The sequence below is a fragment of the Phytophthora parasitica genome (genome assembly GCF_000247585.1).
Source record: "Phytophthora parasitica INRA-310 unplaced genomic scaffold supercont2.56, whole genome shotgun sequence".
Classification (NCBI taxonomy): domain Eukaryota; phylum Oomycota; class Peronosporomycetes; order Peronosporales; family Peronosporaceae; genus Phytophthora; species Phytophthora nicotianae.
Window position 1 is genome coordinate 41,465 of NW_008649042.1, and position 27,711 is coordinate 69,175.

Sequence of the window (27,711 nt, forward strand, 5' to 3'; positions counted from 1 at the left end):
TTTCTAGTGGGGCCTGCGTTGGGGTCTGCTGTTGGTGGATAGTCGCAGGAAATGAAAGAAGACACTAGGTGATCTGTATCCGATGCTGATGAAATCCACTTGGCTATCGTGTATTCTACCTCGCCCAAAGGCTGAGAGAAAATGCTGTAAGCATCACTAGTTGCAAGCAATGCATTATTGCAGAATCTATATTGGAATATAGTCGCCCAGTTTTCAGATTTCTATCGTAAACGAGTCGGTCACGAAATGCTGTAGGGATGATTGTACTGTGCACAATATTCGTTAACTACAATTACAATGGCAATTGAGTGCCAGGAATCGAAGGTAGACAGGCTCTAGGGTTTGTCGTCTTCACCGTCGAAGTAAGGGATCTCGCCTTGTGTGGTCACTCGAACGGCGTGTCGGTTGCCAGGTAAGTAGTCGAACGTGGCGAAGTGAGCGGTGATGCGGTTGTCCCAGACCGCCACAGCATTCTTGGACCAGCGGAAGCGAACTTGGAACTCGTGGCCCTCCGTGATATGCTTATACAGCACTTTGAGCACTGCATCTGTATGACCACAAAAAAACGTTAATCACGAATATTTCATTCACAGCACACCAACGTCCAAGCTTATCGTACCTGACTCGCGAGAAGAGAGCTGCCGAATGCGTCTAGTGAACGCGGGGTTGACAAACAGAGCCTTGCGTCCAGTGACCGGGTGGGTGCGCACGACCGGGTGCTCAAATTCCACCGGAGCTCGACGAATTGTATGTCCACGTTGCTCTGCTCGCTCGGCTTGAGCCTTGCTGCTGTGAATCGCTGTCAACCCCTCAATGAACTTCTTGAATGGCGGTGAGAGTCGCTCGTAAGCTTCGTATGCGGATGCCCACAAGGTGTCACCACCAAGCGGAGGGTTCGTTAACACCTTGAAGCTCGTGTACGACGGAGGCTGACGCTCGTTAGACACGTCACTGTGCCACACATTATCCGGGTCGTACTGCTGGCGTTTGATGATACGGTCGCTGTCAGCCACCGAGTTCTCGACCACCAGCACTTCCGGGTGTCCTTCAGGGTGACCGAGGTTCTGGTGTACGTGTAGAGGTCCGTAGTAGCGACCGAGATCAATCTGCTGCTCGATATTAATCTCCTGGTCTCGAAAGAAGACTACGCCGCGGTGAGAGACCAGCAGGGCAAGCTCATCGCGCTGCGCGTCCGTGAGCTCATGCAGTTGAATACCCGACAGTTCCGTGCCGATTTTCGGCGCCAAGTGCGTCACTGTGGCATCCTTGAGTAGGTTCTTGAACGTCGGGTCGGCCTTCAGTCCTCGGTCCTCGTACGGTAGCACCGGAATGGGGTCGTATTTGGTCGTGGGGTACACACTGCGCAGTTCAGGGTGCTCAAACTCGAAATGCTCCACCTCTTCGTTGAGCGCGTTCTTGATGGGCTTTGGCTTGGTTGCGGGCACCGTTTTCTCCACGGAAGGCGCGGTGGTGGTCGTAGCCACAGTCTGAGAGTCTTGTTGTTGAGGAGCCATTGTTGTTGTCACGGGGTGAATTGGAAAGTGAACAGACCGATGCAGCATCGACACGGAGATTCCGTCATGCTCCACTCAGACCGATGTGCTCATTGCATCGCGGAAAGGGTGAGCCAAGTAGGGTTGCTGAAGGTGGTGGTGACATTGGCGCTCTTGACACTTTTCATTGGTTTCTCCTCGACACGTTTGCCAAGGAATCATTCCAGTCGACGTGTCGATACCATCTGACGAACACGCCAAAACCTAAATCACAACCAGCAAATCACCGCTCGCAACGAACCCACGTGCCACTTCAACATGAACAGGTCGAATCTCTCGTACGCGCCACCAGTACAGGCTGTACTACAGCGTGGAAACTTGCTTGTATCCATATCGCTGCAAATGCCACCGTTTGTGCTGTCGAACTCGATGGAGGAAGGTAAAGTGTAGCGTCGCCGTCTAATCTAATTCCAACAGGATGACAATAATACTATTTTTAAGCGAGCCAAAAAAAATCAGCGTAGTTGCAGAAGTAAAGCATAATGGCGTGGGTGAACCGCACTACGCGTGACAATTGTCCTGGTGGATTGCAGACGAAGGCTAGCACGTCGGTGAACCTTGGTCCTGGGTACTACGAAACCTCGAAATCTCGTCATGTACGGCCGAATGCTGCGGGTTTTGGAGTCGGCGAGAAGCTCGAACGTGGTGCCAATTCTAGTTCGACCCAAGGCTTGACAATGATAACCCCAGGACCTGGAGCGTATACTAATAACCACCAGACGAGTTGGGAGTCACCTACAAAGAGCAAGGCGTCGGCTACGTCGATTTTCCAGTCCAAGTCACAGCGACTTGGTGATGTGAAGCTGCGTCGGGGTTTCAGCACACCAGGACCAGGAACATACACAAAACAAGACTCGTTCGCACAGAAATCCAAACCGTAAGCGATACACTGCATTTCTGGCATGTATTTATCTTTCTTATCTCTCATGTTTTGGTTGATAGACACACAAACCAAGGGAGTCCTTTAGTGAGAACCCCACCATCGAACAACAAGATCCGGTGGACGCGGCTTCCAACTGCTCCGTCCATTCCCACTGTCTCGCAGAGCTTTGGTTATGAACAAGGAGCTTATGGGAAGCTCGTTCGCCACGAGCCAGTCAAAGTAGGTCATACTGGTTGCGGTAATGATACTCTAGGACCCGGAGAGTACGACCCCATGAGAGGTTTGAAGAGCATCAACAAGACTCGTACAACCGATTTCTCTAAAGGTAAAGTGACACGATTCATTGAGCACGAAGTTCGATCAAAAGCAGAGGTCCCAGGTCCTGGGGAGTACAAGAACACTGGAGACGGCACTGCACTCAAAGACCCTGCGAGAATTAATGCTGTTTTCAAGTCTTCTCTTACTCGCGAACAAGCAGCACCCGCCACTACAACGAAAAATGTGCCTGGTCCTGGGGCGTACAACTCGAACCAAACTCACGGATTTGCAAAGGAGACGAAGCCTGAACATCTTCAATTCTTCGGTAGTACGTCGACTCGATTCGAGACTTCGCAACGGTAAGTGGTTTGTTTTTAAGCAGAGGCTTTATCTATTTACTGAGCTCTCGGGTACTTTAGCGATGGACTTTTACCAGGACCAGGAACATACTACAACCCACCATCAGGCACCACGCAGCCACGGTCAGTGTCTGGCAGAAAGAAGGCACCTTTCAGCTCAAAGAAAGAGCGCTTCGAAGCTCCAAAAGAGAGGGATCAGAGTTTAGCAGCACCGGGATCTTACGAGATACCGTCAGCCGTGTCGGAAGTATTGAACAAAGTGGTACGAAACATAGTAGTTTAATTTTTTTTCGGTACTAAAACTTGTTTCTCTGCAGACAAGCCGAGTGACAAACTTTGGCAGCACTACAAAGCGCTTCGATACAATCTCATCCGGAATCAGCCGCGAGACGATCGAGTCCCAGTTGGAGCGCGATATGAACGATCAAGATGTAGAGCGACAAATACAAGAGCAAAACAACAAGAAGCAGCAACAGCCTAAGGCTTCGTCCATGTTCGCTTCGTCTACGAGTCGGCCACATCAAATACAAAAAGCCACGGGCCCCTCACCCGGCGACTATGAGGTTTGCACTACGGGAAACTTGCATTTCGTTGAGCTGGTGCTAACGTGGCTGTGTATTGTAGATTCAACGATCATGGAATGCGTCAGGAGCTCAAGGTGCTTTCAAGTCCGGCATCGACCGATTGAAGGGTAAACCGAGTCCAAACGCTTTTGTCCCCGTACGTGTCAGACTCAATGACTGCGTAGCACAAAACTTCACTTTGTTCACCAACCTTACTAACGTTCACGAAAATAATACAGGGACCCGGGTCGTATTCCACGGAGCGTTTGAAGCAGAAACCGCAGCACAAGGCTCGTCCAAACGTCTTCTACGCTGCAGTGGGTCATTACAATTCACATTTATACCCCACAAAGTCTTATCACTGCTTTTTGTTACAGGAACCTCGATTCAAGGAGAAACGTTCGAAGGTGCCAGTATTGGTACGCTCCGTCACAAGGAAAACTCTATCGACTTCCACTAACCAATATCTTCCACTGCAGGGCCCTGGTCAGTACAACACAGACACAGTCGAATCGGACTGGAATCGCCCCACACACAACATCTCCATTGCCACTGAGATGGAGCTGGCAATGATGCAATAAACCTGTGCCTTGACAAGCAAAAGTGTACCCATATCTTCCGTAAAAATATTTTTTTTCGAAACGGATTTAACTCTCCTGTTAAGTTCGATTTTCCATCCAGCGCTTGGACCTCTAGACGCAAGGAAGTCACATGGGGGACACTGGACGCGGACAATCGGCCTCTTCGGGAGGCGAAGAGCGAGCGAACGCCGTCTCCACGCCGTCTAAACGCACACCAGTTGATGCAGTGGCGTCTAGTGTATCCAACGCACCGTCTGTCGCGCCCAACAGCGCGCTACAACCCACAGAATCGGCGTCTAACCTCGAGGATGTCTCCGCCGCCGATTCTTCGGCTTCTCAGCGACCCCCGCGACCAGAAAACGCGCGTAAACCGTTGAATACACCGCAGAGCAGCTCTTCCGACCGCAAACGCCGCAAAAACGGCACGAATCGAGTCTCCAGCGGCGGTGACACGCCACTCCAGACTCCGCCCGAGGTCCCAGCGACCCCTACGGCGCCGCTGGAGCCCGAGCTCCCGCTACTGTCGGACTCGCAGTGGGAGAAAGAGATCGCGGGCTTTGGTACGGTACTTAACGATGTGCTGCACTGCGTGACGAACCGCGAGCTGGTGACCAAGACGGCCGAGTACATGGCCACGTTCCCGCAACACGCTTTGCGCTTCCAGATCAAGATGAAGCAGGTACTGATAGCCTCTAAAACCACGCCATATTACCTTAAAAAGCCGCTGTCGCCACTAAACCACCACCTCACCCAAAAGCCACACTGCAACGGGAGTCCGACACCCCACTATATGTTAGTTATATTACTTATCATTGCCTGGCTGGTGTCTGACTGTGCTGTGTGTACTGGCGGCGGCGTGCCTAATAGAATAGAGCTCTGTGGCTTTGCATTTCCTCTTGTTGGTCACAAAAAACACAAAAAAACTAACTTTATTATATTTTTTGTGTCTGTCTGCAGCGAGCTTATGCTGACGGAGCGAGAGGATTCCAGGCCAAGTTGATGTTGTTCTACGTCCTGCACGAGTTCCTGAAGTCCTTTGAAGGGGAACGACTGCAACAGATACAACGCGAGTGGTTCCAGACGATCGACGAGGTGCTCAACGCCTGCGCCCGGGAGATCCGCTACGGTGACAAGCGCAACGCCGAGGAGAACCGGAAACGAGTGTTCAAGGTGAGTTGCGTATGCTGTATTGTCTGTAATTGAAGAACTAATGTGGATGTGGTGCAGACTCTGGCTCGCTGGGAAGAACTGAAGCTTTATCCGAGGAAGATCAAGGCCTGGAAGAGTCTGGTGATGGGAGAGTGCAAGCCTCGTAGAGCTCCAGTGCCGCTGCCTCGCAGCGAATCTGAACGACAGGCTGAGGCTCCTGACCAGCTTCAGTCGTTCGAACTGCCGCCTCCAAGCACGCCGCAGCTGCAACTCGACCGCTCCAACAGCCCGCTGGTCTTCGAGCGCCGCAACTTCGACAGCAAACCGGAGGAGAAGCAGCACTGGCGCTACACAGCCATTGCGTTCATCGATATCCTGTCGCAGTGTCTGGGTCTGAGCAGCGACATTGCGCTCACAGCCTGCATCTTCTTCCATCGCGTGTTCGACCGAGGCATTTACGCTCGAGAGAGGTACAAGTTCGCCGCAGCTTGTCTGTTCCTGTCGGCGAAGGCTTCCAGCAAGCGGATGAAGTTGCTACGTATGGTGAGAGTCATGTACGACATCTTGGAGACGCCGCTGTTCGCTGGTGATGAAGAATTGCTGGAGATTGAGCGTTTACAGCTGCTCTTCTACGAGATGGAAGTGCTGCAAGGCATCAACTTCGAGCTGACCACAGAGATGCCCTTCTACTATCTCCGTCGAGTGCTGGAGAAGATGCCGGACAAGTGTATGTGCCTGTTGCTGCTTAGTTGGTCGTGTAGTAGAATGACTGACAGTAGTGTGTTACCTGCAGTCCGAGACTCCATTAGTGATGACGCGCAGACAGTTCTCGAAGAATTGTGCGTGTGATGAGGAGATTTTGTGGGGTTTGAAGCTGGTTTTGCGGCGACTAACGCTTGTGTTTTATAGGTTCTTCCTGCCAGTTTGTGTAGACATCTCTCCCCAGTTACTTGGTGAGGCGGCGGCGTACATCGCAACGTGGAACAAAGGCAAAGACTTCAAGTTTAAGTGGTGTAGTCCGGGCGAAGAAGGTCACGCTTTCAACGAGCGGACAGCGAGTACGTTCATCATATTTCTAGTCGCACACCTCTTCTTCTCTAACCTTTTTTGTTCTGTGTTATTGTAGGAGACGCACTGCGAAGTTACCGAGCGCTTCAGAGATGGAAGAAAAGTCAACAGGCAGAGTTTGATGCGTTGGTAAAGTCAGCAAGTGGCTTAGAAGGTGACGAGGCTACAAAACTGAAGCTGGCGTTCAAGTCTCAACTGGGCGGTCTACGTCTGGACCCCTCGACTATCCTGAACGAAGCAGAATTTACCAAAAAGACAGAGGAAGACTCCAAAGAATGGGCTAGAACTAGCAGGAAGAACGGCAGCGACAATCGATCAAGACGTGGCAACAACTCAAGGACATACAGAGACGACAATGAGCCACGGATCAAGGTGGAAAAATCTCAAGTCAGCAGTCGGGAGGAAGACTACCGATATGATCGGGACCGCTATCGAGCACGTAGTCGCAGTCGCAGCGGTAGCGGCTCGCGTTACGCAAGGGGAAGAGAATCCACAGCCAAGTACGAACGTAGTGGAGATCGTCGCGATCGGTACGACTACGACGACTACGACGACAGTGATCGGTATCGGGAACGTAGACATGATGACAAGTACAGCTCCTCTCGTGACAGATCTTCCAACTACGACCGAGACGAACGGGGCTACGATCGTCACGGCACTCGAGACGTCGACTACTATCGAGATCCGTCCTATTTCGACCGTCGGGAGCGGAAATCCGATCGCAACGGCCATCGAGAACGTGGCAGTCGTAGCAACAGTCGAAGCAGAAGTCGGTCTCGAAGTCCGCGGGAGTCCTCAAGGGTCAGGAAACGCAAGCGAAACTACAGCAGTCGCGGTCGTTCGGACAGTCGAAGTCGGAGCTCAAGCCGAAGCCACAGTCGAGACCGCAGCTACTACTACCGAGCAGAGGACCCGTCTCCGTCGTCTAGAAGTGGGAGAACCAATAAGAACAAGTATGGCACGGCTCGTTCCAGTCACCGAGACTCAGAACGACCGCGCATCAAGCAAGAGCGCAGCGCAGCTTAAGTTGCATCGACGAGGGTGAGCGCACCTACATATATTCTGCATAAGTTTACCTTTGGTTAAGAAAAAAAAATGTACTAATTGATTAGTGTACTAACTTTTGTGTTTTGTATCTGTTATCTGCAGTGTCGCTAAACAACCGAGTAATATCCTGGAAACGTTGAATTAAGAACGCGTTGGAGGAGTTTGAGAATACTGATGCAGATACAATAACGACACGAACGGCCGAGAGTTCCTGGTTGCAGCTGGAAGGCAGAGTGCGCCGCTACATATTTTGCATGGATTGCATCGATAAGAGGGAGGCAACTTGCTTCTTGTTAGTGCATTGCATTTTTTTTTAATTCTTTGTGGATTCTTGTCAGCTTACTCTTGGTCTGTGTCTGTGAATGTTTATCTGTAGATGTTGCCAATTGCAAGTAAATACCCAAGGACGAAGAGAGTACAAGTATAATGAAGAATATGGTAAAGTGATAGCAAGGTAATGTGGTAAAACGAATTGATAAAGTTGCCTCAAGGTAGCAAAGAACCCTGAGCACATCGAATATTGTGCGCTAATACTAGGTTGCACGTTGGTAATATGCATCAAGCTCAAGCTGGCCGACGGAGTTCGGCTTACTTGTAGTACGAGCCCGAGAGCGAGCTCCAACCCGACGTCTGCTTGCCCACAGCACAGGCGATACGAGGAGTGACTTTGCCGCACACAGCGTGGAGGATCATATTCCACTCGGGCGTGTTTTCCTCCGGCAGCGGGTAGTTGAGGTCGAAGTACTCTTCGCTCACCTTCTTGCTGTCGTCCAGCTTGAAGTCTCCAAACTTGCCAGCCAGATCGCCCTTCTCGCAGACCAGTGGGTCTCTGGCGTATTCGTCCGGATTGCAGTTGTATTCCGGTTTCTTGAGTAAACATTCTTCCGTGCCGACGAACTCCGAGTTGGGGCCACACGCCTTGAGCGGGTCGTAGTGGTTTCCCGTGATCGCCAGTCCGCACTGCTCGAAGGACTCGGAGTCGTAGTCGTGCGGCCACTTGACGTGGATGTGCCACTTGTACTCGGTCACCTCCTCGGTGCAGTTGCCGTCGAACGCCATGATCTCGCTTTGATCCACGTCGCCGAAGTCCAGATCGGCTGATATCACGGCGAACGTGGAGAATGGACCGCCATATTGCACGTTAATGGTGCCACTAACGCCGGCCGAGTACTCCGGGTCGAACGTGTACGTGTACGCCGGCAGCGCGCTGTAGTCGAAGCTACCGCTACCGTAGCTGGTACCTTCGTCAGTGTAGCTACTGCCTTCGTCAGTGTAGGTACTGCCTTCGTCAGTGTAGCTACTGCCTTCGTCAGTGTAGGTGCTGCCTTGGTCGTAGTCGTCGGTGGTGTAGTCGTCAGCAGCCGCAAGCGTCGCTAGAGCGAAGACAGTGAGGATCTTGGAGCTCAGCATCTGGAGTCTTGGGGTGGAAAGTTGCTGCTTGGTGCGAGGCAAATTGAGGAATGAGGAATATGAAGGTGGCCATTTTGCGAGGGGTGGCAACAGGTTAGACACTGAAATCAGGAGCCTCCACAAAAGCGTATCCTTTGGCGTTAAACAGGATTTTCGGCTGTTCGTCTCTGGAAAAAAAAGTCATTATGAGACGAAGAGACACAAGGTTACTGACTGAACCCATTTGAACTTGTGTATATGACTCATGATTACTTTGCTCGTTTATGCTTCAAGTAGTGTGTCCGAAGGTGGATTCCCAGGCCTCCTCCACTAGAAACGCACCCACTCGCTCGCAAAAGCGCTTGTCGACTTTGCTGTATGATGCAACCTCGCTTGGGATCGGCATGCCGTTGAAATTGACACCATCAACCTCCAGGAGGTTGCGTCTCCACTAGCAATGTGCTTACCGGCCACCTTCGACGTGTACCCCTCGAAACTCGTCCGAATCTTAAACGTACTCGTTATCGTACCAAACTGAACAGCATACAACGACTTTAGCCAAAGACAAAGGCTACAAAGTAAATCGTACCGACTGGTCAACGAACGGCCCGCTTTGTACCCCCATAGCCGCCACAGCTGAAGAACCGCCACTACGCGTCAGCAGCCATTCCCAACCCAAATTGCAGTATCGATGTGTGTTGCATCTCCAGGATAAAACTTGCCTTCAGTCGGATTATACTGAGCATCTGAGGACCAAAGCCAATTCTCCTGCTAGAACCCTGCATTTCCTCGTCACAGTTGCCAGTCCACGAACGTAGATTCGTCAGCGGAGTCTGTCTCGAAGCCCCAAAATCGCATTGCTGCTGTTTGGTCTTCGCTACTTCTAGACATCAATCGCAGGTAAAGTTGAAGTTGCCCTTTTGGTCCCAGGTGATCGTCAGCCGCTTTTGCTATTGACTCAGAGATCTGTGCGCTGCTGCTTATCAATGGCCACCAACAAGACCGTCATCACCTACACACAGATTTTAACGCCTTTCGCCAACCCAAACACTCTCGCGGCAAGAAGCGCTCAACCCAAGCTGCTAACGTTACAAACTCGTCGATTGTCAAGTCGGAGCTCAAATCAGACCAAATTTGGTCGAGTATGGATCAGACCAGAACTCCGTCTGGGACGGCATCGCCGAGTAACTGAGCACGTACAACAGCAGCAGCAAAGTTAAAAGAGAGCATGGAGTTCGCGGATATGTCGTTGGGTCCACTGCAGTTTGGATACCCAAAAAACTAAAATGACACATTTTTTTTACTCTTTTGGAACAACTTGTTTTGCCAGTATTGAATCACAGTTGTCAATACAGCAGTGCAAAAAAAAATTATGCATTGTCCTCTATGCAGAGCAGAAGTTTCCAAACTGCAAACAATACCCACAACTACTTTCAATACATTCCACCTCAAGCGACTCGCTGGTAACAATAATTAGTGTGAGGGCATGAGGCAGTTAGGATCCGATTTCCCGCCAAAACATATCCTCTATCTCATTGGCGGATTCAACGTTTTCTGTATCTTTCATTGGTCAAAATCCCGCCCGACTTTATTTCCCGCGTCTTTTCCCGCGCCATAATTCCAGTCCCGCGCCATCTCCTCATTGAAGCCGTCGCCGTGCGCAGACGACAGACTGCGCGACTTTTTTTGCAGTCCCATCGCCGTGAGAACCACCGCTAGAGGCCATGGGCGTGTCCAGCCCGAAGCGCGCGGAACGGAGCGACGCAGCGGGCTCAGAGTCCGACGTACAGACCACAGACAGACCACAGAATGCCACAGAGACCGCAGAGACGCAGCCAGAGCCAGAGCCGGAGATGGAGATGAAGCAGCAGCAGGCACAGACACCGGACGAGGCGCTCAGCGTCATTTCCAGCGACGTGTCGCCTCATGATAGCGATTTCGACTTCTTACAGCTCAATTCGGACAGTGAACTCTCGCTCCTCACGCCGTCTCCTCATCGCCGCAGCTTTGCAGGTCGCTCTCTGGACGTGGAGATGGTAGCAGGACCTCTAGCGTCCCCACCGTTGTCATCACGGTCCAGCATCGCGTGTTCTCCTTCAAGATTCTTTAAATCGCCACTGGTGACGAGTAATAGACCCACAGGGAAGGAGAAACGAACCGTAAAAACGCCGCAGCGACGCTCTATTGTGCCTATTAGAGTGGCGACGCCCAAGAGATTGCAGGAGGCTATTGATTCTCTCAATGAACAGGAAGATAAGGAGCCTCCAGCTGATAAAGTGAAGAGTAAGAGGAAGATTTCGGCCTCTGCAACGCCTCCACGGACTCCATCGCCATCTTCAAGGCAAGAGCTGCTCTCTCGACGACTTAAGGATGTATTTGACCGCATAGACGATGGTGGGATCGTTCGAGGAGCAATGAAGTCAGCAGCTACTGACAGACAAGTGGATACTGCGTCCTCAATGCTCGATGCGGACGACATTCAGTGCGCCCCCAGTGGCCTCACGACCAGTCCAAGTGAGCACGACTCCTTCTTCTCCTTCGCCAACTCTCTCTCTCCACTCATGCCAGCCGAGGAGTTCGAGAACAGCTTCATGTCCGTGAGACTATCGCCTCTCGTGTCGCTCTCGTCCTACGAACTGCCCAAATTGTACGTCAACTGGGTCCTTACCTTATTTGCTTCTTGTCGTGCGATCTAATCAGTTGCATATCCTTGCGTTGTACAGACTCCCACCATTCCCAGACGAACGTGACAACAAAGAGACGAGTCCATCCACAGGCGTCCACGACGGCATTCCATTGATTCTCCAGACACCGAAGAACAGAGCAAAGAACAGTCGAGGCCTCTCATCGGCCGGATCATTAGCAGGAGGCGGCATTTCAGCCCCCGGTTCTGCCAATGGAATGGTCTCTCCCAATCTGTTCAGTGAATCCTTCCCGAACATTCAGGCATCGACTAGCGCAACGCCAGGCAAAGACGAACGGTCAAAGCTCGGTGGTCACAGTGTCATGAAGATGAAGCTCCACACGTCATTCGGTGACTCTCCGTCGCTGCTGGACTCACATCATTCTCGCGAGATCCAAGCCATCAACAACAGCTTGTAAGTCTGTCACGTTGGATCGGAGACTGGACGTATGACTAACCTCTTGTGTTTAACTTATAGGAAGCGGAAGAAGTACATTCGTCGTCGTAAAGTTGAGGAGAAGCGACAACAGGCTTCGTCTTCGAGCAATGTGCAGCGCAAATTGCTGCAAACACCAGTCAAGATAGCTGCTTCCCCGCGTACTACTCGATCACCGCTGCGTCCTTGGAACGGACAAACGCCTGATGTTAATCAGGTCAAGACTCCAACACCTCGAAAACTCGCTCCAAGCCAACAAAGCAGAAGAGCTGATAGTGTGAAGGATACGCCGCTATCTCCACCAATAGCGCGCAGATTAATCCCAGCGACGGAGCCAACACCAGCACCAGCTACTCCCGTCAACAAGAAGAAGCGGAAAGCATCACAGTGCGTCTCGATGCCTTCTGCGATGGCCAACATATCAGGATTCAAGGTACGCAAGTCTCCACTGGGCGTTCGACAGGCAGTAGCTCTTGCTATCACACCTGCCAAGCAAATCAAGCGAGAAGCAGCAGCTCTGAGCAAGTACACCATGCTGACGCCGCAGTTAACTCCAGGTAGCTCCGTGTCTTCATTCGACAGCAGTTTGCTGAAAACGCCTACGCCTATAGGAGCATCGACGCCCCTGACGATGTCGTTGCAGTCAGCGTCCAAAGCGCCACTAGGTCCCGCAGTCATGATGATTTCAGCTCAAGTTCCCAAGAAGGCTCCGTGCAACTGCAAGAAGTCCAAGTGTCTTAAACTCTACTGTGAGTGCTTTGCCAGTGGAGGATACTGCGACGAAAGCTGCAATTGTCTTGACTGCGCCAACACGACGGCAACAGAGGAAGTTCGACAACAAGCCATCGCGTCAAGACTGGAGAAGAACCCGAATGCGTTCAAGCCGAAGATCGGAGCTACATCTACCGTGGTCACAGTGACGCCAGGAGCTCGGAGGTTGTCGGTCGGGAGGCGCGTTTCAGCTGGAGCTTTCGTGTCACCACCAGGTCAATTGAGTCTCCAGCGACAGCAGATCTTGAATGCAGGCATGTCGACCACCAAGATGCACAAGCACGGATGTCATTGCAAGAAATCAGCGTGTCAAAAGAAGTACTGCGAGTGCTTCCAGGCCGGTGTACCTTGTGGAGAAAACTGCCGATGCATTGTACGTAGAACCTAGATGGACTACGTTACTTGGGGCATTCTAGCTAATCTTTATTTTTTTTTTCGCTACAGGACTGTAAGAACCAGACACGGTGTGTGGCTCATGCGAATGGTGTAGCAACTGCGGGATCAGTTGTAAGCGGCACTCCATCTAGCGAACTTGATGAGACCTTTGTATCGCCAGTTCTTCAGGGTGTCCGCAAGCGGATGCGTATCGATCGTGAGACTTGGAAGAAGGACTTTTCTTCACCATTTGAGGCCTCTCCAGGACGTGAACGGCTATTGCAGTCGAGGCTACTTGCATCCAGAAGTGTCGGTGGAACTCCGAGCGTTCGGGTGAGGGCAATGCCGTTCACTTCACCATCTACGCCTCAAGTTACGAGTCGAACTGGTGCCAAACGAGCCCGTAAGATGTCACCGATCAGAGGAGAAGATGACGAACAGCGAAGTGGCACGTTATTGTTGAAGGTACGAGAGTTAAAGCAGTTTGCTTTTGACAAGACAAGCACCAGCGTTGGGAAAGCTGCGCTGTCAGCTGTCGTTCGATCAACGAGTGGAGCCGAACGCGTCTACGTGTTGCCATTGTTTGGATCAAGCCTCCCTCCTATAGAGAGCGGCGTCAGTGCCAAAATCTTCCGCTTCCTCACGAATGCTGACCTGCACAACGCGAGCTTAGTGAGTCACCTCTGGAACCAATTTGCACTTGGCGACACTGTCTGGGATCACGCCAACTTGATCCCAACAGAAGCGAGCGTCAATACCGCTCTCCGTTCACGACAAATGACACTGAAAACGCCTGTGGAGTGCGAATCGACGACAATCAAGTGTGAGCCGAACCTTGCAGTGCTCTCGGCTCTGAGGTAAGTACAGGATTAGGAAAACAGTGAGGATAATTATGAGCTTGTAGTAGGATAGTAACACAGATAGGAATTTTATTAGTCGCGCAGACAAGCAGCGAGCCAAGTGAAAATGTGTTGAAGACGTCTGGTATTGTGTCTTAAGCTCATGGTGACAGCTTGGGCATGCGGCGTGGATTGTCCAGCGAAATGTGCTGCATGCGGACAGCGCCCAAGATGACTTCAGGCAGCTCTTCGTCGGTCTGGGCTTCGAGCAGGAAGGCCAAGTCCACCACCAGCGACTTGGTCACGCCTTGCACCATCCCCACCACCGTGTTGGCAACCGAGTTGGACGAGATGTCGATGTCCACTTCAAAGTAGTTTTCTCCACGATGATACGGACACTTCAGCTTGTTGCCGAGTAGAGTGGGCTTGGAACCGACCGACTGTTTGATGATGAAGCTTCCCTCTACGACCGTAGGAATCAACTTGAAGCGCGAGTTCCGGAACTGGTCGTCGCCGTCGAAGAAGTCGTTCAGCAGCTCGGAGAAGCCCGAGCCGTCCTCGAACACATTGTCACGCACTGGCTGGAAGTAGAAGACCATGCAGACGTTCTCTGGGCCAGGGATGATCATGTTCACTACGAACGTGAACTTGGAGCTGGTGCGACCGATACTGTCCGGTCGAGACGAGATGTTGTACCTCTCAGCTGGACTCTCGAACGACAAGAGATCCACACCCACAGTGTGGAACATCGCAGGCGCTGACGGGATCTTCTTCTTGTCGGTCAAGTAGTTATGCCCACGAACACTGAAGAGCGAAGCGTCCGGCTCGCCCCACATCTTCTCGGGAAGACTGGTCTGCAGCTTCTGTACGCCCATAACGACACCCATCGAGTCCACACTGGTACGCTGAGTGAACGCATTCTCCTCCGGTCCAGTCTCCGAGCTTTCATTCTCTGCAGGAGCCATTGATACATTGGGCGTGATGAAGTCCGTAGCGCTCATTTCGTCCCGAATCCCCACGACACTACGCAGCATCGGCATCACGAGATCCACATCCATTCCGAGCTGATGGTAGATACGGGACCAGCCTCCAGGATCGTAACGTAGCACGTAGGTAACCAGAGTACGGATAGATCCACTGGGAACACGCTGAGGAGCGATGACGAAGCCGCCGCCCAGCAAGTTCGCACGCACATAATTGTGACGTACACGGCACTCGGGATGCTCGATACTCTGGTACATGACAAAGTACGACCCATCCTCTTCGCGTCTCCAGTAGCGCATGAGCACAAGGTCTCGAGCTTTCTGCCACAATGGCCACAAGTGCGTCGGTCGCTGCGTAATGTACACGATGTCCGCGTGGTCGTCCAGCTGCTGGATCACGCGCATAGTCGCCGTGGCCGAGTCCCATCTCTGGAATCTCTTGGAGTTCATGATGAGTCTGAAGACTTCAGTCGGGGAGCCATGCACCACCTGGGACACACGGAAGCTCGGGATCTCAGGAGCCTGTGTGGGCGTCACTGCAGCGCAGCACACAGCAATAGCCACTAGCGCAGTCATAAAGCTCAGCAACATGTTGTTCGCGAACGAATACATGCTGCTGAAACTCAGCGCTGCGCCCACACATGCACTGAAGATCAGTCCGTTGGTTGTCGCTGCGTGTTGAGCGTACAGATTGGCCGCAACGTTGGGTCCGAGAGGACATTCCTGCATGATTCTGAGCCCTCCTTCCACTCTGGCTAGCCACCAGGCCTGCTCTGCCTTGACGTTGTCTGCGTCCAGATTAAAGAGCGACATCGTGTCTTCATCGGCCTTCAACATCCTCGGCACGTGGGTGGGCGTGGGGAAGATCTCGGCGTCGTTCTTGAGCTTCTTTTGGTGCGCTACGAGCTCCTGCAGCGACCGCACGGCGTTCTCCAGCGCGCGTTTCCATTCCTTGGCGTTCTCCTCGCTCTTGGCTCCTAGATCCAGGAATCGGTCCTTCTTGTACGACTTTTCTCCGCTCACGGCGTCGCCCAATGCGAAAGTGATGCGGAACATCCAGACGGGTCCGTGATGTTTGTGTTTCTCCTCGGAATTGAACACGGGACTCACTACGCAACCGTCAGTCAGAATGTAGGTCCCTCGAGGTGCAGGGTCGCCGCGTTTGCGGTAGTAGCGGAGCTGGTTGCCGTCCAGGAGGAAGTAGCGATCCACTGTAACATGACACAAATTATGACACATGGTTTATGAGTCTTCTACTGGGAGTTCTGGGTTGGGAATTGCATGGTTGAATAGAGCGTACGCCAGATGAGATTCATGTGGTCGCGGCGCTTGGTGAGCCAGCCCTCCATCGTCCCGAGCGGCGTAGACAGCGAGGAATGAGATGGTGTCTCTACGTGGCGGATTTGCGACTGACGGCTCGGATTAGAGCGGATTTGGGACATTTTGGTCCGCTGGACGTAATACACAGCTGCGATTGGCTGGATTTTGGACATAAAAAATACATGAAACCTCCGCCGTGTTCAGATTGTGACAGCACATTTCGACACAAACGCAATTGACGTGATGACAACTTGTTCAAATTGAGCTCTTAGTCCTACACAAATGAACGCAATGCATCGTAGTGTAGCGTACTTGGGTCAAGCGCCTTAGAAGCCCATCCAGCCCGTGTACCAGCGGTTCTTGAACTTGTAGGCGTTCGTCATCTGGCGATACATGAACACGAAGCCCACAGCGCAGCCCACGATGGACAGATAGCGCACAGCAGGGTTGCGTACGTACAGCGCCCACTGCGAGAGTAGGATCATGAAGACGGCAGCAGCCACGTCGTAGCCGCCGACAATGAGCCCTTCGTAGACGAACTGCTGGCGACCCTGAGGGTGGAAGTACTGGATGTTGCCCTTGCGGTCGGCCGTGTAGGGAGGCGGGTTGCGGATGATGCAGTATACCATACCTGACACAGAGAGGCCGTAGAACAGCAGCGAGACTGTCATCCAGAGCTGTTTGCGACGCAGTTTGGCCATCACAAAGTCCAGATGGGACAGCACCAGTTTCGCCGTCAAAGCAGTGGACGCTAGTGCCACAACTAGCAGCACGTAGAGGAACGTCTTGGATCTCTGGACAGCGAACTCGAAGCCCGTACGTTGCTTGACAAAAGTGGCCATAGACTCGGCCTCCTTGCCCTGTGAGTAGACGTTGTAGAGGTTCTGCGGCTCCACTTTGGCCTTCTTTGGCATGCGGTCGCCCGCGTCAATGGAGCGGTCGGGCGCCACGTACACCACGTGAGGAGCAGACGTGAACTCGTACATACCGAAGGCCTCCTGGTTGGTCTCAAAGTCCACGACACCGAAGAAAACCTCGAGTCCATCGCGCGTGTCCACTTTGACCTGCTTGGCAGCTTCGTAACTCTCGCCCAGCGTCTCAAACTCAGGCGCCACTTGCGCACACGTCTCGCATTTGTACTTGGCAGCAGTGGCTGTGAACAGCAGCACCAGGTGGTACGGACGGTCCGGTCGCACAGCGTAGCGTCCGAAGAGTTCGCTCGTGAAGGGGATCACACCGTCACGCACGCGACCCTGCAGCTGTACCAGCTTCTCGCTGCCCTTGAGCGGCGCGTCCTTGCCCTTGCGGCTCTTCTTGGCTTCGACGTCCCCTCCGGACCAGCTCACGACCACCAGCAGCGTCGCCAGCAGCGCCAGCAAGCGCATCGTTCCCCGCGCCATCGTCACTCGAACTCGCCACGTGGAAGATCGAAAATGAAGAGCAAAACAAGCATCTAGCAGTTGTACTCCGCGATTTCCACCAATCAAAGGGCGTCAAATCATCTTTGTCCGCTGATAGGTGTCGAGTAGCGATAGTGCACCGCGTTTACAGGACATTTGTTGTCGGACATAATTTCAAATTTTCAGCGAATCAGAAGCATGATACTTTGTGTTCCTTACACAATTGCGATTGAAGACACGATTTGGGTCATTTTGATACCGCACACGTGGAGCAACTAGTCACATGGCGGCCCCGACGGCGGAGGAGAGCGCGCGGCGCTTCAAGATGGTCTACGTGGGCGCGTCTTTGGTGGCCATGCTCATTTCCACATACACGACGCTGTACGGGCCTATGGAGCTCTCAGCGTCCACATCCGCTCCTCTAAACGCCCGATCACTGGACCAATTGACGCATTCCAACTCTGAGAGTCGCTTCAGGTGGGGCACATATCGTCCCGGTTTATATTTGGGCCTTCGGTCCCGCACTGCGCCCGAATTTGTGTCGGCAGGACTATTATGGGGGTCACAACTTGAAGACGTATCACAAATCCGCCACCAATGTCGCCAAGAAGACCGGCTTCAACGCTACGGCTGGCTGCAGCACGACGGGACCAATTTTGGTCTGCAAAAAGTGGAGGACCAATTCAACCGCCTGGAGCTCAGCACAAGCTACGCTCGCATACAGACTGAAGAGGTCCAGGGATGGGCTGCCAGAGTGCAGGCAGCTCCATTGACGCCCAAGGACGAGAGACTGAGCCGTCGACAGGTGCAGAACAACAAGATTTCACTCTATTTCTACGTAGATTTAGGCTGCGGAGACGAGAGTCTGGAGCTGCAATGTCGACAGAAGCTTCAGAACTTAATAGAAGTCACAGCAGAGCCCACGACGCTGCAGTGCGGAGAGCAGAGCGAACAGTGTGTGCAGATGGTGCTGGAGAGTGAAGGTCCTGAAGGCTACAAGGATACAGCGCCCCTGAGCTTCCAGATACAAGTTCAACTGAAGACCCGCTCGTCTGTGCGTGGCGTGGAGCTGCACTTTGCTGGTCTCAAAGACACCAATGTGGTCAACGTGAAGGACAAGCTGGTGTCGTTGGCTCGACGTCCTGGTGGAGAGAGCAATAAGGACTTGAAGACCGACAAGGAGATTCAACTGGAGAATTTCATTGAAGAAGGAAGCACGCTGGTTGTGGTGCAGGCTATTGTGAGTGTGGATGATACGTTCAAGGCAGGCGACGTGACGCTGGATGTGTTGTTTAATGAAGCTGCGTCGCCTAGTGACATCGTGAAGACTCCTATTGACTCTCTCATTACTGGGAAACTGGCTGAGTACTCGCAGCAGTTCGACGATAAATTCGAGGAAACTTTCCACCTCTCAACGAAGACGTGGCCGGAGGATGGCATGGAGACCCCGTTCAACGAGAGTCTGGTGACGTTTGCAAAGGCGGCGTTCAGCAACTTAATTGGAGGCACAGGCTACTTCTACGGCAGCTCGTTAGTGCAGCATGATCCGGAGAAGCCAGAGGTTGTCGAATCACCTGTCAAGCCTCTGTTCACAGCTGTTCCTTCGCGCTCTTTCTTCCCTCGTGGCTTCGTATGGGACGAAGGTTTCCACCAGATCGGCATCTCGGCGTTCGACGACAGTATTACGCGTGACGTGATTGCTCACTGGCTTAATTTGATGGAAGAAGATGGCTACATCGCTCGTGAACAGATCCTGGGTCAAGATGCGCGTCGTCGTGTGCCCAGAGAGTTCCTCGTACAGCACGTGGAACACGCTAACCCTCCCACTTTGCTGTTAGCTTTGGAGAAAATGATGCTGTGGCACAAGAACGCTGCCTCGGATCAAGATCTGAAGACGTTTATGCGTACCATCTTCCCGTTTCTGAAGCGCTGGTACAGCTGGTTCTTGAAGACTCAGTACGGCCCTCACGACGCGAGTTTCCGGTGGCGTGGACGCCTCCCAAATGACGGCAAGCTTATCTCCAACACACTCTCATCAGGTCTAGACGACTACCCTCGTGCGTCGCGCCCAAGTGAGAAGGAAATGCACGTGGACTTGTTGTCGTGGATGATCCGCTCGAGTAACGTCATGGCCAAGCTTGCAGAATTTATCGATCAGGACGCTGACGTTCAGCTCTTTCAGTCGAACAGTGAACACTTTTACAGCGGTCTGGACCAACACCATTGGAACGAGGAAGCGCAGTCGTACTTTGACGTGGGGGAACATAGTGAAGATGGCGTGATTGAGTACCAAGTTGCTGTGCGCTGTCGCAACGAACAGGGCCAAGTGGTTGACGCTACGGCTCCAATTGCGCACATAGAGACCAAGCAAGTCCAGTGTCCGGCCAGCCACCCCAACTTCATGTTCCCGCTCGGTGACGGTCGTGGTGGACTGCAGATGCTCCCAGTGTTTGTCCCGCGTAGTACGACACTGCAGCATGTCAAACACATCGGCTACGTCAGTGTCTTCCCGCTGCTCTTGAAGGTTCTCCCACCGGACTCGCCCAAGTTACTGGCATTGCTAAAGCAGATCACGGACCCAGCGCAGCTTTGGTCACCGTTCGGACTGCGCTCTTTGTCGACGCAGGACCAGTTTTATGAGCAGGAGAACGCACCTGGAGACAACCCGTACTGGCGTGGAGCTATCTGGATGAACGCGAATTATCTGGCTTTAGACGCACTGCACCACTACGCGCAACCGAGTACGGGCAGTCCGTTCCAGGCGGAGTTTGCAACGGCGTATTCTGCACTGCGAGCGAACGTGATCGCCAATATCTACCGTGAGTATGAACGTACTGGATACTTGTGGGAGCAGTACAGCGGCGATATCCACGCCGGAAAGAAGTATGGCCAAGGGCAGAGGTGCCACCCTTTCTCGGGCTGGACAGCGCTTGTGGTGAACATCATGGCGGAGATTTACTAGCGGACAAGTTGTGATGAATAGCTTATCATGAACATGAATGGGTGTGAAGGTCGATGCGCACTTATAAATGTAGTTGCTGTTTGTTGGTTAATTGACGTGGTTACTGTAGTTTTTTTTTTTTTTTTTTTACATATAGCGTTTTACTTTGCGAACACCATCGGATACGATATTTTACACGAGATAGTTGGCAGGACATGACAGCGGGTCCCAGTCATCCGGTTGTTCAATTCTTGACATTGGTCGGACAAAGCGCCGAGTGTACTTTGGAACACCAATAGGGCCCGTGGCGTCGAACGTGATCTGCGCATTAGCAGTTGCAAGAGCAAACGCAATGAGGATGCAGTGGTAGGACGCACCGTGGTGCCAGTTCAATGTAAGGTCGTTCAGGTATTCTCGATCGATGTATGTGCTGCTATAGTACCACCACGCCAATGCCACCAATAGCCCAAGCAGTGCGCTGGTGTACGTTGACAACGCATAGCAAGCCGCGGCGTTGCGAGTGACGAGCATGAGACTGACAGTCGTAAAGAACCCCCATAGCGTCATGGTGTACTTGACGGTCTCCAGTACTACGAGACATGCCACATTTTGTGCACCTTGCATGTACCAAGTGAGTTCCCCACGTGTGTGGCACCAACAAGACAGAGCTTCAGTGACAACGAAGTCTTGAGTGCTGGGTTTGTCGCTTTCTCGATGTGATGGGACTGCGAGAGCGTCGGGTTTTCCACTTGGCCAGTCATCAGGCTGTCGAGAGTTGTTGAGGATGGCGTGTAAGAACGGCTGACACTTGGAGCTGCCATTGCTGAGTCGCAAGCAGTAACCATCGGGTGCGAATGTGAGCTGGTTCACAGTGTTTTCATTGCTGGTTGAAGGTTTGTCGAGGCTCTGGAACTCGATGACCGCCCATGACTGCAGATGCACAGCAACGATCACCAGCACCAGGACTGCAATTTGCAATACGAACTGGAGCATCTGTAGACTTTGCAACATGACTAGATGATTGTATTATATGTCGACAGCGGCGACGATCAGGCAATGACAACAAAAAGGCAACTTCCAACTGAAATGTGTCCATCTCCCGCATATCAAGACGCCAGCCAATCACCGTCGAGGACGCTAGCAAATGGCTGCATGTACTTGAAGCTCTTCCGCCAGCGATACCACACGCTAGAAGAGCAACAACAAGCAGGAAGAGCAACAATGAGCAAGAAGAGCAATGTTTTTCGGTCAGCAGGTCGTACTGTTGCGTCAATTCACTTGACTGACTGGTAAGAGGAAGTTTTCAAAATAGGTGATAGATAACGTTGAAGATGGCTTATTTGGAACCCACTTTGGTCTCCATTTCCGAACCCTCCGCGTCTGCAGCGCTTCTAGTACTCATGGCGTCCTCTTCTAGTTGTCATTTCGGCTGCTTGGAGATCTTTAACCCCGTATGCGCCTCCAATGGCCAGACCTTCGGCAATGCATGCGAGTTCAACCGGACAAAATGCGCGTCTGGAAATGACACACTCGTGATCGTGTCACATGGAGCATGTAGCAGTGGAAATGGCAGTGGAAGTCGAAGTGAAGACGCTTGTCTGCAAGAATTCGCGTGTCTGGACGTGTACACGCCCGTGTGCGGCTCCGACCAACAGACCTACAGCAACGAGTGCTTTTTGAGACGAGCGCAATGTTTCAATGGGTCATTAACGTTGGTACATGACGAAGAATGCAACAGTTCTACGATCAATGCAGACGAAGACTTTGCGAGCTCTACGTCTGGCTCAGGAATCTGCACCGAGAGCGTCTGCACGAAGGAATTTCGTCCTCTCTGCGGCTCGGATGGCGTCACGTACAGCAACGAGTGCCTCTTTCGGAACGCTCAGTGCGTCAATACGTCCCTCACACTTGCGTTCGAAGGAGAATGCAGCACCTCGGCGACATCTTCAGCGTCCGGCGCTGAGCCAGGGCCCGTCGTGGGGTCAGACGCCTCTACCAGCTCCCAGTCAGCCTCATCAGAGACCGATAGTGCCGATATCTCGCGCAAGAGCTCTACGCTGATCTCCATCATGGCTGTATTACTAGCTGTACTCACGTTGTAGCTGCATTACTAGTGCTTTAAGTATCAATTCCAGCTCCATTCGACGCTATGAATGCTGTGGTGACCGTTCAAAGGCTAAAACTGCCACTTGCCAACCGTTCCAGAGTTTGAATGTCTTCGCGTAAGCCTCGTAAGGGCTCTGCATGGGCTCCAGACTCTACCGAGGCACTTTTCGACGACGGTATCAGCGATGATCATAGTCGAGAGCGGTGGAAGCGAGCCTTGCAGACCCAAGAAGAGGAGCAGACTCTGCTGCATCGCACCGTCGTGGCCTCCAAGCGACAAAACCTCGAGCTGCAGTATGAACGAGTACGTGTGCGTGCAGCCTACTCTTGATACTTAGCCTTTAACCTGTTCGTTGTCAGTTTGCCAAACAGCGAGCATTTATCCGCCGAGAGAAGCGCAAACTGTTGCTTCAACATGCTCTGCTGGCTTCTGAGCGCGAACGCTTCGACGCTTCCCGTTCGTCTGACTGGTTTTGTCTCGCCTCGTTCCCTGCAGCTTCTGATCGCCGTGTGACTGTCGATGTCGGTGGGCAGCTCTTCGAGCTCTCAGCTGCAGTGGCATTGAAAGACTCAGCGTCGTTGCTCGCTGCTTTCGTCCAGGACGACTCACCTCTTACTGCATCTGAAAATGGCTGCTTCCGCGTGGATCGAGACTGGAGACTATTTCGACACATTTTACGCTTCCTACGCGACGGAATCTTGCCGTCCGACCCAAAACTACTACGTGACTTGTACGTCGAGAGCGAGTTCTGGCGCTTTGAGTCCTTGTTGAAGGCCATAGAAACCAAGAACTTGGAGCTGTGGAAACTCAACGAAAATGGCTACACAAAAGCTGCAACCAAGGAGACGAAGGATTCGAGCGAATGGTGGCTGGATCCGCCGTCGTGGTGGGGAAATACTGGTACCAACAAGGCCAAAGATAAAGAGAAGAAGCCTAAGACATTGCAAAACACCTTTAAGAAGAGCGCGATGGCCATCGTAAAAAAAGGAGAAAGCGATGAAGAAAGTGAAGCGTGGTGGAAGGATTCCAAGTACAAAGGCACCGATTACATGGATATTCTAGCGAGAGGGAAGAGCGTCCACGACGATGCTCGGACTCCGCGTAGTCCACTAGTTACGAATCACACCTGGGCGGCTTCGATGACCCCCAGAAAGTAATACATCCACGTCTACTCTAGCTGCTCTGTGTGTTGAGCCTTGTAGGACAGAAACTCAATCGCCAGCGACTCGAAGTGCGAGAATGGACACAGAGGGTCATGCTTGTGGCCTGCAAAAGTCACCACCTCGTTCTCGTACAGCGGCTTGATGAAGAACTCGCGTGTAGCCATGTCCTCGTACACTTCCAACGCCAACATGGAGCCATATTCAGGCAATTGTGAACCCACATCGATCTGTAGAGCTCCCAGCAGTGCCACAATGGAGTTATCATGCGCTGAGAAGAAGGAAATCTTCGCTGGCTGCTTGTTCTCCACCACCGACTTGACAAACTCATAGACTTCCTTCACGCCGTCTTTAAACGCGCAATAGGTGAAGTCCTTACGTTGGTACAGACGCTGCCAGAGCCACGTGTCGTAGGCCTCGACTTGCTCAAAGATCTTGCGGTCGACACCATCAGGGAACGGCCAGCCATGGGCTTCCCGACACGTCAACGCGTCCCGAATTGCCGTCCAAGACAGCGGCTGGTCGTCCGGCACTCCCAGACACTCTCGCAGATGCAGAGCGAGCTTTTCCATGGCCTCACGTTCGGTTTTACCCCTCAATCCGATCACATCGTCGTGCACAAGGAGTTCGATCTCGTTAAACACCTGCAGTGGGTGCATGGGCGCCAGTACATTGTGCTTGTAGGTGTGCACGTAGAACTGCGGGGCCTTCCTCTGATCTCCGAAGAAGCCTCGTAGTAAGCTCTGTACCGATTCGATGGTGCGTGGCACACTGCTGGACAGCACGTAGACGTCCTCGACCTCTACGTCGTCGCCCACCAGATGTCCGTAGCGCTCTCGCAGCGTCCGTCCTTTGGCAGTCATGTGCTTGACGCCCTTCTGGGTCAAGAGGCCGTAGGGGTAATGAGATTCCTTCGAGGGTCTGATGACAGGAGGCTGCGTCTCATCGGCGCCCACGGGCTTGGCAGTCTGTTGCAGCAACTCGAGCTGCTCCGGTGTAGCCACTTTGGAGGCCCAGAAGTCCTTCTCATCCTGTGTCGGCTCTACTTTGGTGCCGATGGACGTGAGCACAGGCGTGCGGTCTCCGTGGCGGTGGAAGATGAGTACATGACGCAGGCTCACGTCGCGACTAGTCGAAGGGGATGTAGCCATTATCAGATGGAGGTTTTCGGTGGACGCGTTGAGGCTTTGCTGGAAGATTGCGAAGTGAACATTAGAGAGGGGACAAAACTGAGTTTGGTGTGGTACACACATTGTTCGTTTGTCCTAGCACGCGAATTCAGTAGGACAAACACTCTTCGGCATCCTTCAAAGGAAACACGAACGAGGAGCGCTTCCGCACACGTTCACAGGCACTACGTTTCGAGGTGAATTGTCCTTACAGCCTATAAGAGCGTCTGAGTGCAGCGGTGCTACCAGCAGAAGCTTGTGGGCCTTACTAACTATTCCGCATTGCGTGTTTGATAAGCATAGTTTGCAAGATCTCGTCGAAAACAGCAGTGTGGTTCGATATGGAGATGCCTATACCGCATTTGGCTCTGGATGAAGGCCCATACGATGATCTACTGTCAGACAGCGACAGTGGAGAAGAGGATCAGGTTGATGAGACCACAGAGGAAGCCGCGAGATGGAAGTTCATCAAGCCACCAGACGTCCAGCTCAACGTGGATAACACCGACGCTTTTCTCTTATCCAAAGCAAGACTGGAGACGGCTCGTGTTATGCAGCGCGTACTGAGTCGTGTATTTGGAGCCCAAGGCGGGCATTCATCTCAAGTGGCAACCGTTGATGTTTTGAAGTTATGGTTGGATCAAAACGTACTCAATATCGTTCAGCAGCATATCAATGCCAATCTGGACGCGAAGGATTTCATTTCGGTGCCAGAGCTGTTTGGATTTATCGAGGTTGAACTATGGTTGAGTTTTTATGGCATTTCTCCCACTACTTTCTACAGCAAAGACTACAGAGACCTGTATCCCCCAGCGAAGCAAGCAATGAGATCAAGACGCTACCGCTCAATATTAAACGCTTTAGGAACGAAAAGTGGGCAGATCGCCACGTCAGAGGAGTTTTGGAATGCTCCTTTTGAAGCTGATCGAAGTTTATCCCACGCTATGGATGCATTGAGGAGGGTGTGCTCGGAAATTGGCTTCGTAAGCGAGGTGTCAATTGCGAGCTTAGATGATGACTTGTTGCGACTTCGATCACGATCGGTAGAAGATATTGGATTAACACGTGTTCGTAACCCGAAGAAAGGGTACGAGATGGAATATTGGATGTATGATGCTATGGTACTAATTCGATTTCTTTTGCTGGTAAGATTTGGACCCGTTCATCATGGTGTTGTCTCCCTCGTTACTGGGCTGTACTTGTCCGGCCACATTGCTTCACGAGGGGAGACACTTGGAGAAGTATTGAAACTGATGATGAGATCACTCTGTGGAGTATCAACCGACAGCCAAATCGATCTTTCAGGTGTGCTCTTTGCGCTTGACAGAGGGTATCAGTCAAAGGCTATAAACCAGCACATTATTGAATGTGGGGGAAGCGTGATTGGAACGCACAAACGTGTTCAAGCATTCCCGTTTACCTATGGAAAGCCAGCTCAGAAATCTCAAAAGCTTATCAATGAGGTCGGGTCAATGTCGACAAACTGGGCTTCGTATAAATGTGCCGGTCGTGCTGGATCTGACACTTCTTCGAACCACATGCACGCGCTAGCTTTCAGATCTGGGCTAGGAAAAATAGTTCTCTGCAGCACGTCTGACAAGGAAGCTGGACCTGGAAAGTGGAGCTATGTTCCAAGAAACCGAAACGACAAAGCCAATAACGATAGCGACGCTTTTACTGCTTTTGAGACTCGGGTGAAGCTACTGACAGAGCTCCAACGCACTCCGGATTGGTTTTTAATGCGTCAGTTTCGCATTACGGGCCTAGTGGCTATTAAACTTCTTCGTTCGATTGCTCAACAGCCTTGCCAACCCCGTGATGAAGGTGACGGGCAAGTGGACATATACCACGTTCTTGCAGGCATGAGCACGGTTCAACTCGTGCTTCAAATATTGGACTTTCCTGTGGCAGCTGAAGAAGAGCAACGTGATAACGATGGCCCTGTGCGACGCCCCCTTACTAGTGATGATCTTTTGAACAAAAAGGGCAATGAGTTGAAGCAAATGTGTCACGACCGTGGTCTTCCTGCCTATGGTACTATCGCTGTGCTGAAAGAACGTCTTATGGGCCAAAATACCGCCTCATCAAGAGCCAAAACACCAGAACAACCTAAATCTGTAGCTGCTACCCTCCTTCAGACATGGTTTTTGTCCCCAAAGTCCAGCACTGACATGAAAATTGGAACCAAAAACGAAGACAATATCTCGACCCATGTTGCTGCATTTTTTGCGGCACATTCTGCGTTGCGCGTCAGGCAAACCAAATCGTACGGATTGCTTGCGAAGTAAGTAGAGAAATATGAGCAACAAGGTTGGTGGCACGTTCTCATTTATCGTGTTATGAGCAGGTCTGATCAAAGCTATCTAGCTTTTTCTCCTGATGATGTTGCTGATGTCGTTGATAATACCGAATCGTTTTATGCCATACTGGAATATAAGACACGAACTAAGTCGTCAACCGCTGCAACTGAAAAAGAGATTTCTGCCAAGCATGGCATGTTTACAAGTATTCGTCTTGACACTGGGAGTAATGGTAAACAATTCCGAAGGTTGGTTCCGGACCAAGCCCACCGCTCTCAAATACTGCACAACATCATCATTGCATCATTGAGAAATGGTTTCTTGGTTTACGCCTCAAAAACGACAATTTTGCGAGTGGTTCACGTCATTGTCAGTGA

The 27,711-nt window shown here is 52.1% G+C and overlaps 13 protein-coding genes across 14 annotated transcripts; 7 read left to right on the forward strand and 6 right to left on the reverse strand.

The window, feature by feature from the left end:
• Positions 1–79: 79 nt before the first annotated feature.
• PPTG_16169 (hypothetical protein) lies at positions 80–1,691 on the reverse strand. The gene is made up of 2 exons (XM_008913782.1): positions 620–1,691; positions 80–547 (listed from the first exon to the last, which is right to left on the reverse strand). The coding sequence occupies exons 1-2, from the start codon at positions 1,560–1,562 to the stop codon at positions 336–338; spliced, it is 1,155 nt and encodes a 384-aa protein (XP_008912030.1). The 5' UTR covers positions 1,563–1,691; the 3' UTR covers positions 80–335.
• Positions 537–4,197, forward strand: PPTG_16170 (hypothetical protein; the record flags this gene model as incomplete). The annotated part of the gene is made up of 8 exons (XM_008913783.1): positions 537–2,430; positions 2,496–3,053; positions 3,114–3,315; positions 3,371–3,616; positions 3,678–3,773; positions 3,856–3,933; positions 3,994–4,035; positions 4,096–4,197. Exons 1-8 carry the CDS (start codon positions 2,036–2,038, stop codon positions 4,195–4,197), a joined length of 1,719 nt encoding a protein of 572 aa, XP_008912031.1. The 5' UTR covers positions 537–2,035.
• Positions 4,198–4,327: 130 nt separating this feature from the next.
• PPTG_16171 (hypothetical protein) lies at positions 4,328–7,440 on the forward strand (the record flags this gene model as incomplete). The annotated part of the gene is made up of 6 exons (XM_008913784.1): positions 4,328–4,876; positions 5,155–5,367; positions 5,425–6,073; positions 6,140–6,185; positions 6,256–6,404; positions 6,473–7,440. The coding sequence occupies 6 exons, from the start codon at positions 4,328–4,330 to the stop codon at positions 7,438–7,440; spliced, it is 2,574 nt and encodes an 857-aa protein (XP_008912032.1).
• Positions 7,441–7,909: 469 nt separating this feature from the next.
• On the reverse strand, positions 7,910–8,871 carry PPTG_16172 (hypothetical protein; the record flags this gene model as incomplete). Its single annotated transcript, XM_008913785.1, has 1 exon — positions 7,910–8,871. The coding sequence occupies one exon, from the start codon at positions 8,869–8,871 to the stop codon at positions 8,050–8,052; it is 822 nt and encodes a 273-aa protein (XP_008912033.1). The 3' UTR covers positions 7,910–8,049.
• A 1,582-nt stretch (positions 8,872–10,453) lies between these two features.
• PPTG_16173 (hypothetical protein) lies at positions 10,454–14,154 on the forward strand. The gene is made up of 4 exons (XM_008913786.1): positions 10,454–11,497; positions 11,574–11,948; positions 12,012–13,113; positions 13,185–14,154. The coding sequence occupies exons 1-4, from the start codon at positions 10,575–10,577 to the stop codon at positions 13,974–13,976; spliced, it is 3,192 nt and encodes a 1,063-aa protein (XP_008912034.1). The 5' UTR covers positions 10,454–10,574; the 3' UTR covers positions 13,977–14,154.
• On the reverse strand, positions 14,008–16,361 carry PPTG_16174 (hypothetical protein). Its single transcript, XM_008913787.1, has 2 exons — positions 16,238–16,361; positions 14,008–16,148 (listed from the first exon to the last, which is right to left on the reverse strand). Exons 1-2 carry the CDS (start codon positions 16,284–16,286, stop codon positions 14,116–14,118), a joined length of 2,082 nt encoding a protein of 693 aa, XP_008912035.1. The 5' UTR covers positions 16,287–16,361; the 3' UTR covers positions 14,008–14,115.
• A 131-nt stretch (positions 16,362–16,492) lies between these two features.
• Positions 16,493–17,690, reverse strand: PPTG_16175 (hypothetical protein). The gene has a single exon (XM_008913788.1). It carries the CDS (start codon positions 17,655–17,657, stop codon positions 16,584–16,586), a length of 1,074 nt encoding a protein of 357 aa, XP_008912036.1. The 5' UTR covers positions 17,658–17,690; the 3' UTR covers positions 16,493–16,583.
• A 226-nt stretch (positions 17,691–17,916) lies between these two features.
• PPTG_16176 (hypothetical protein) lies at positions 17,917–20,727 on the forward strand. Its single transcript, XM_008913789.1, has one exon. It carries the CDS (start codon positions 17,941–17,943, stop codon positions 20,617–20,619), a length of 2,679 nt encoding a protein of 892 aa, XP_008912037.1. The 5' UTR covers positions 17,917–17,940; the 3' UTR covers positions 20,620–20,727.
• A 1-nt stretch (position 20,728) lies between these two features.
• On the reverse strand, positions 20,729–21,673 carry PPTG_16177 (hypothetical protein). Its single transcript, XM_008913790.1, has one exon. The coding sequence runs from the start codon at positions 21,607–21,609 to the stop codon at positions 20,791–20,793; it is 819 nt and encodes a 272-aa protein (XP_008912038.1). The 5' UTR covers positions 21,610–21,673; the 3' UTR covers positions 20,729–20,790.
• Positions 21,674–21,792: 119 nt separating this feature from the next.
• PPTG_16178 lies at positions 21,793–22,791 on the forward strand. 2 transcript variants are annotated; one of them, XM_008913792.1, is made up of 2 exons: positions 21,793–21,887; positions 21,985–22,791. In XM_008913792.1, exon 2 carries the CDS (start codon positions 21,999–22,001, stop codon positions 22,698–22,700), a length of 702 nt encoding a protein of 233 aa, XP_008912040.1. In that variant the 5' UTR covers positions 21,793–21,887; positions 21,985–21,998; the 3' UTR covers positions 22,701–22,791. The 2 variants fall into 2 exon arrangements, with proteins under 2 accessions (XP_008912040.1, XP_008912039.1); XM_008913791.1 differs by having other exon boundaries at positions 21,793–22,791.
• Positions 22,792–22,810: 19 nt separating this feature from the next.
• PPTG_16179 (hypothetical protein) lies at positions 22,811–23,862 on the forward strand (the record flags this gene model as incomplete). The annotated part of the gene is made up of 2 exons (XM_008913793.1): positions 22,811–23,008; positions 23,065–23,862. 2 exons carry the CDS (start codon positions 22,811–22,813, stop codon positions 23,860–23,862), a joined length of 996 nt encoding a protein of 331 aa, XP_008912041.1.
• On the reverse strand, positions 23,601–25,071 carry PPTG_16180 (hypothetical protein). Its single transcript, XM_008913794.1, has one exon. It carries the CDS (start codon positions 25,014–25,016, stop codon positions 23,874–23,876), a length of 1,143 nt encoding a protein of 380 aa, XP_008912042.1. The 5' UTR covers positions 25,017–25,071; the 3' UTR covers positions 23,601–23,873.
• A 304-nt stretch (positions 25,072–25,375) lies between these two features.
• Positions 25,376–27,322, forward strand: PPTG_16181 (hypothetical protein; the record flags this gene model as incomplete). Its single annotated transcript, XM_008913795.1, has 2 exons — positions 25,376–26,121; positions 26,185–27,322. 2 exons carry the CDS (start codon positions 25,376–25,378, stop codon positions 27,320–27,322), a joined length of 1,884 nt encoding a protein of 627 aa, XP_008912043.1.
• Positions 27,323–27,711: the final 389 nt, after the last annotated feature.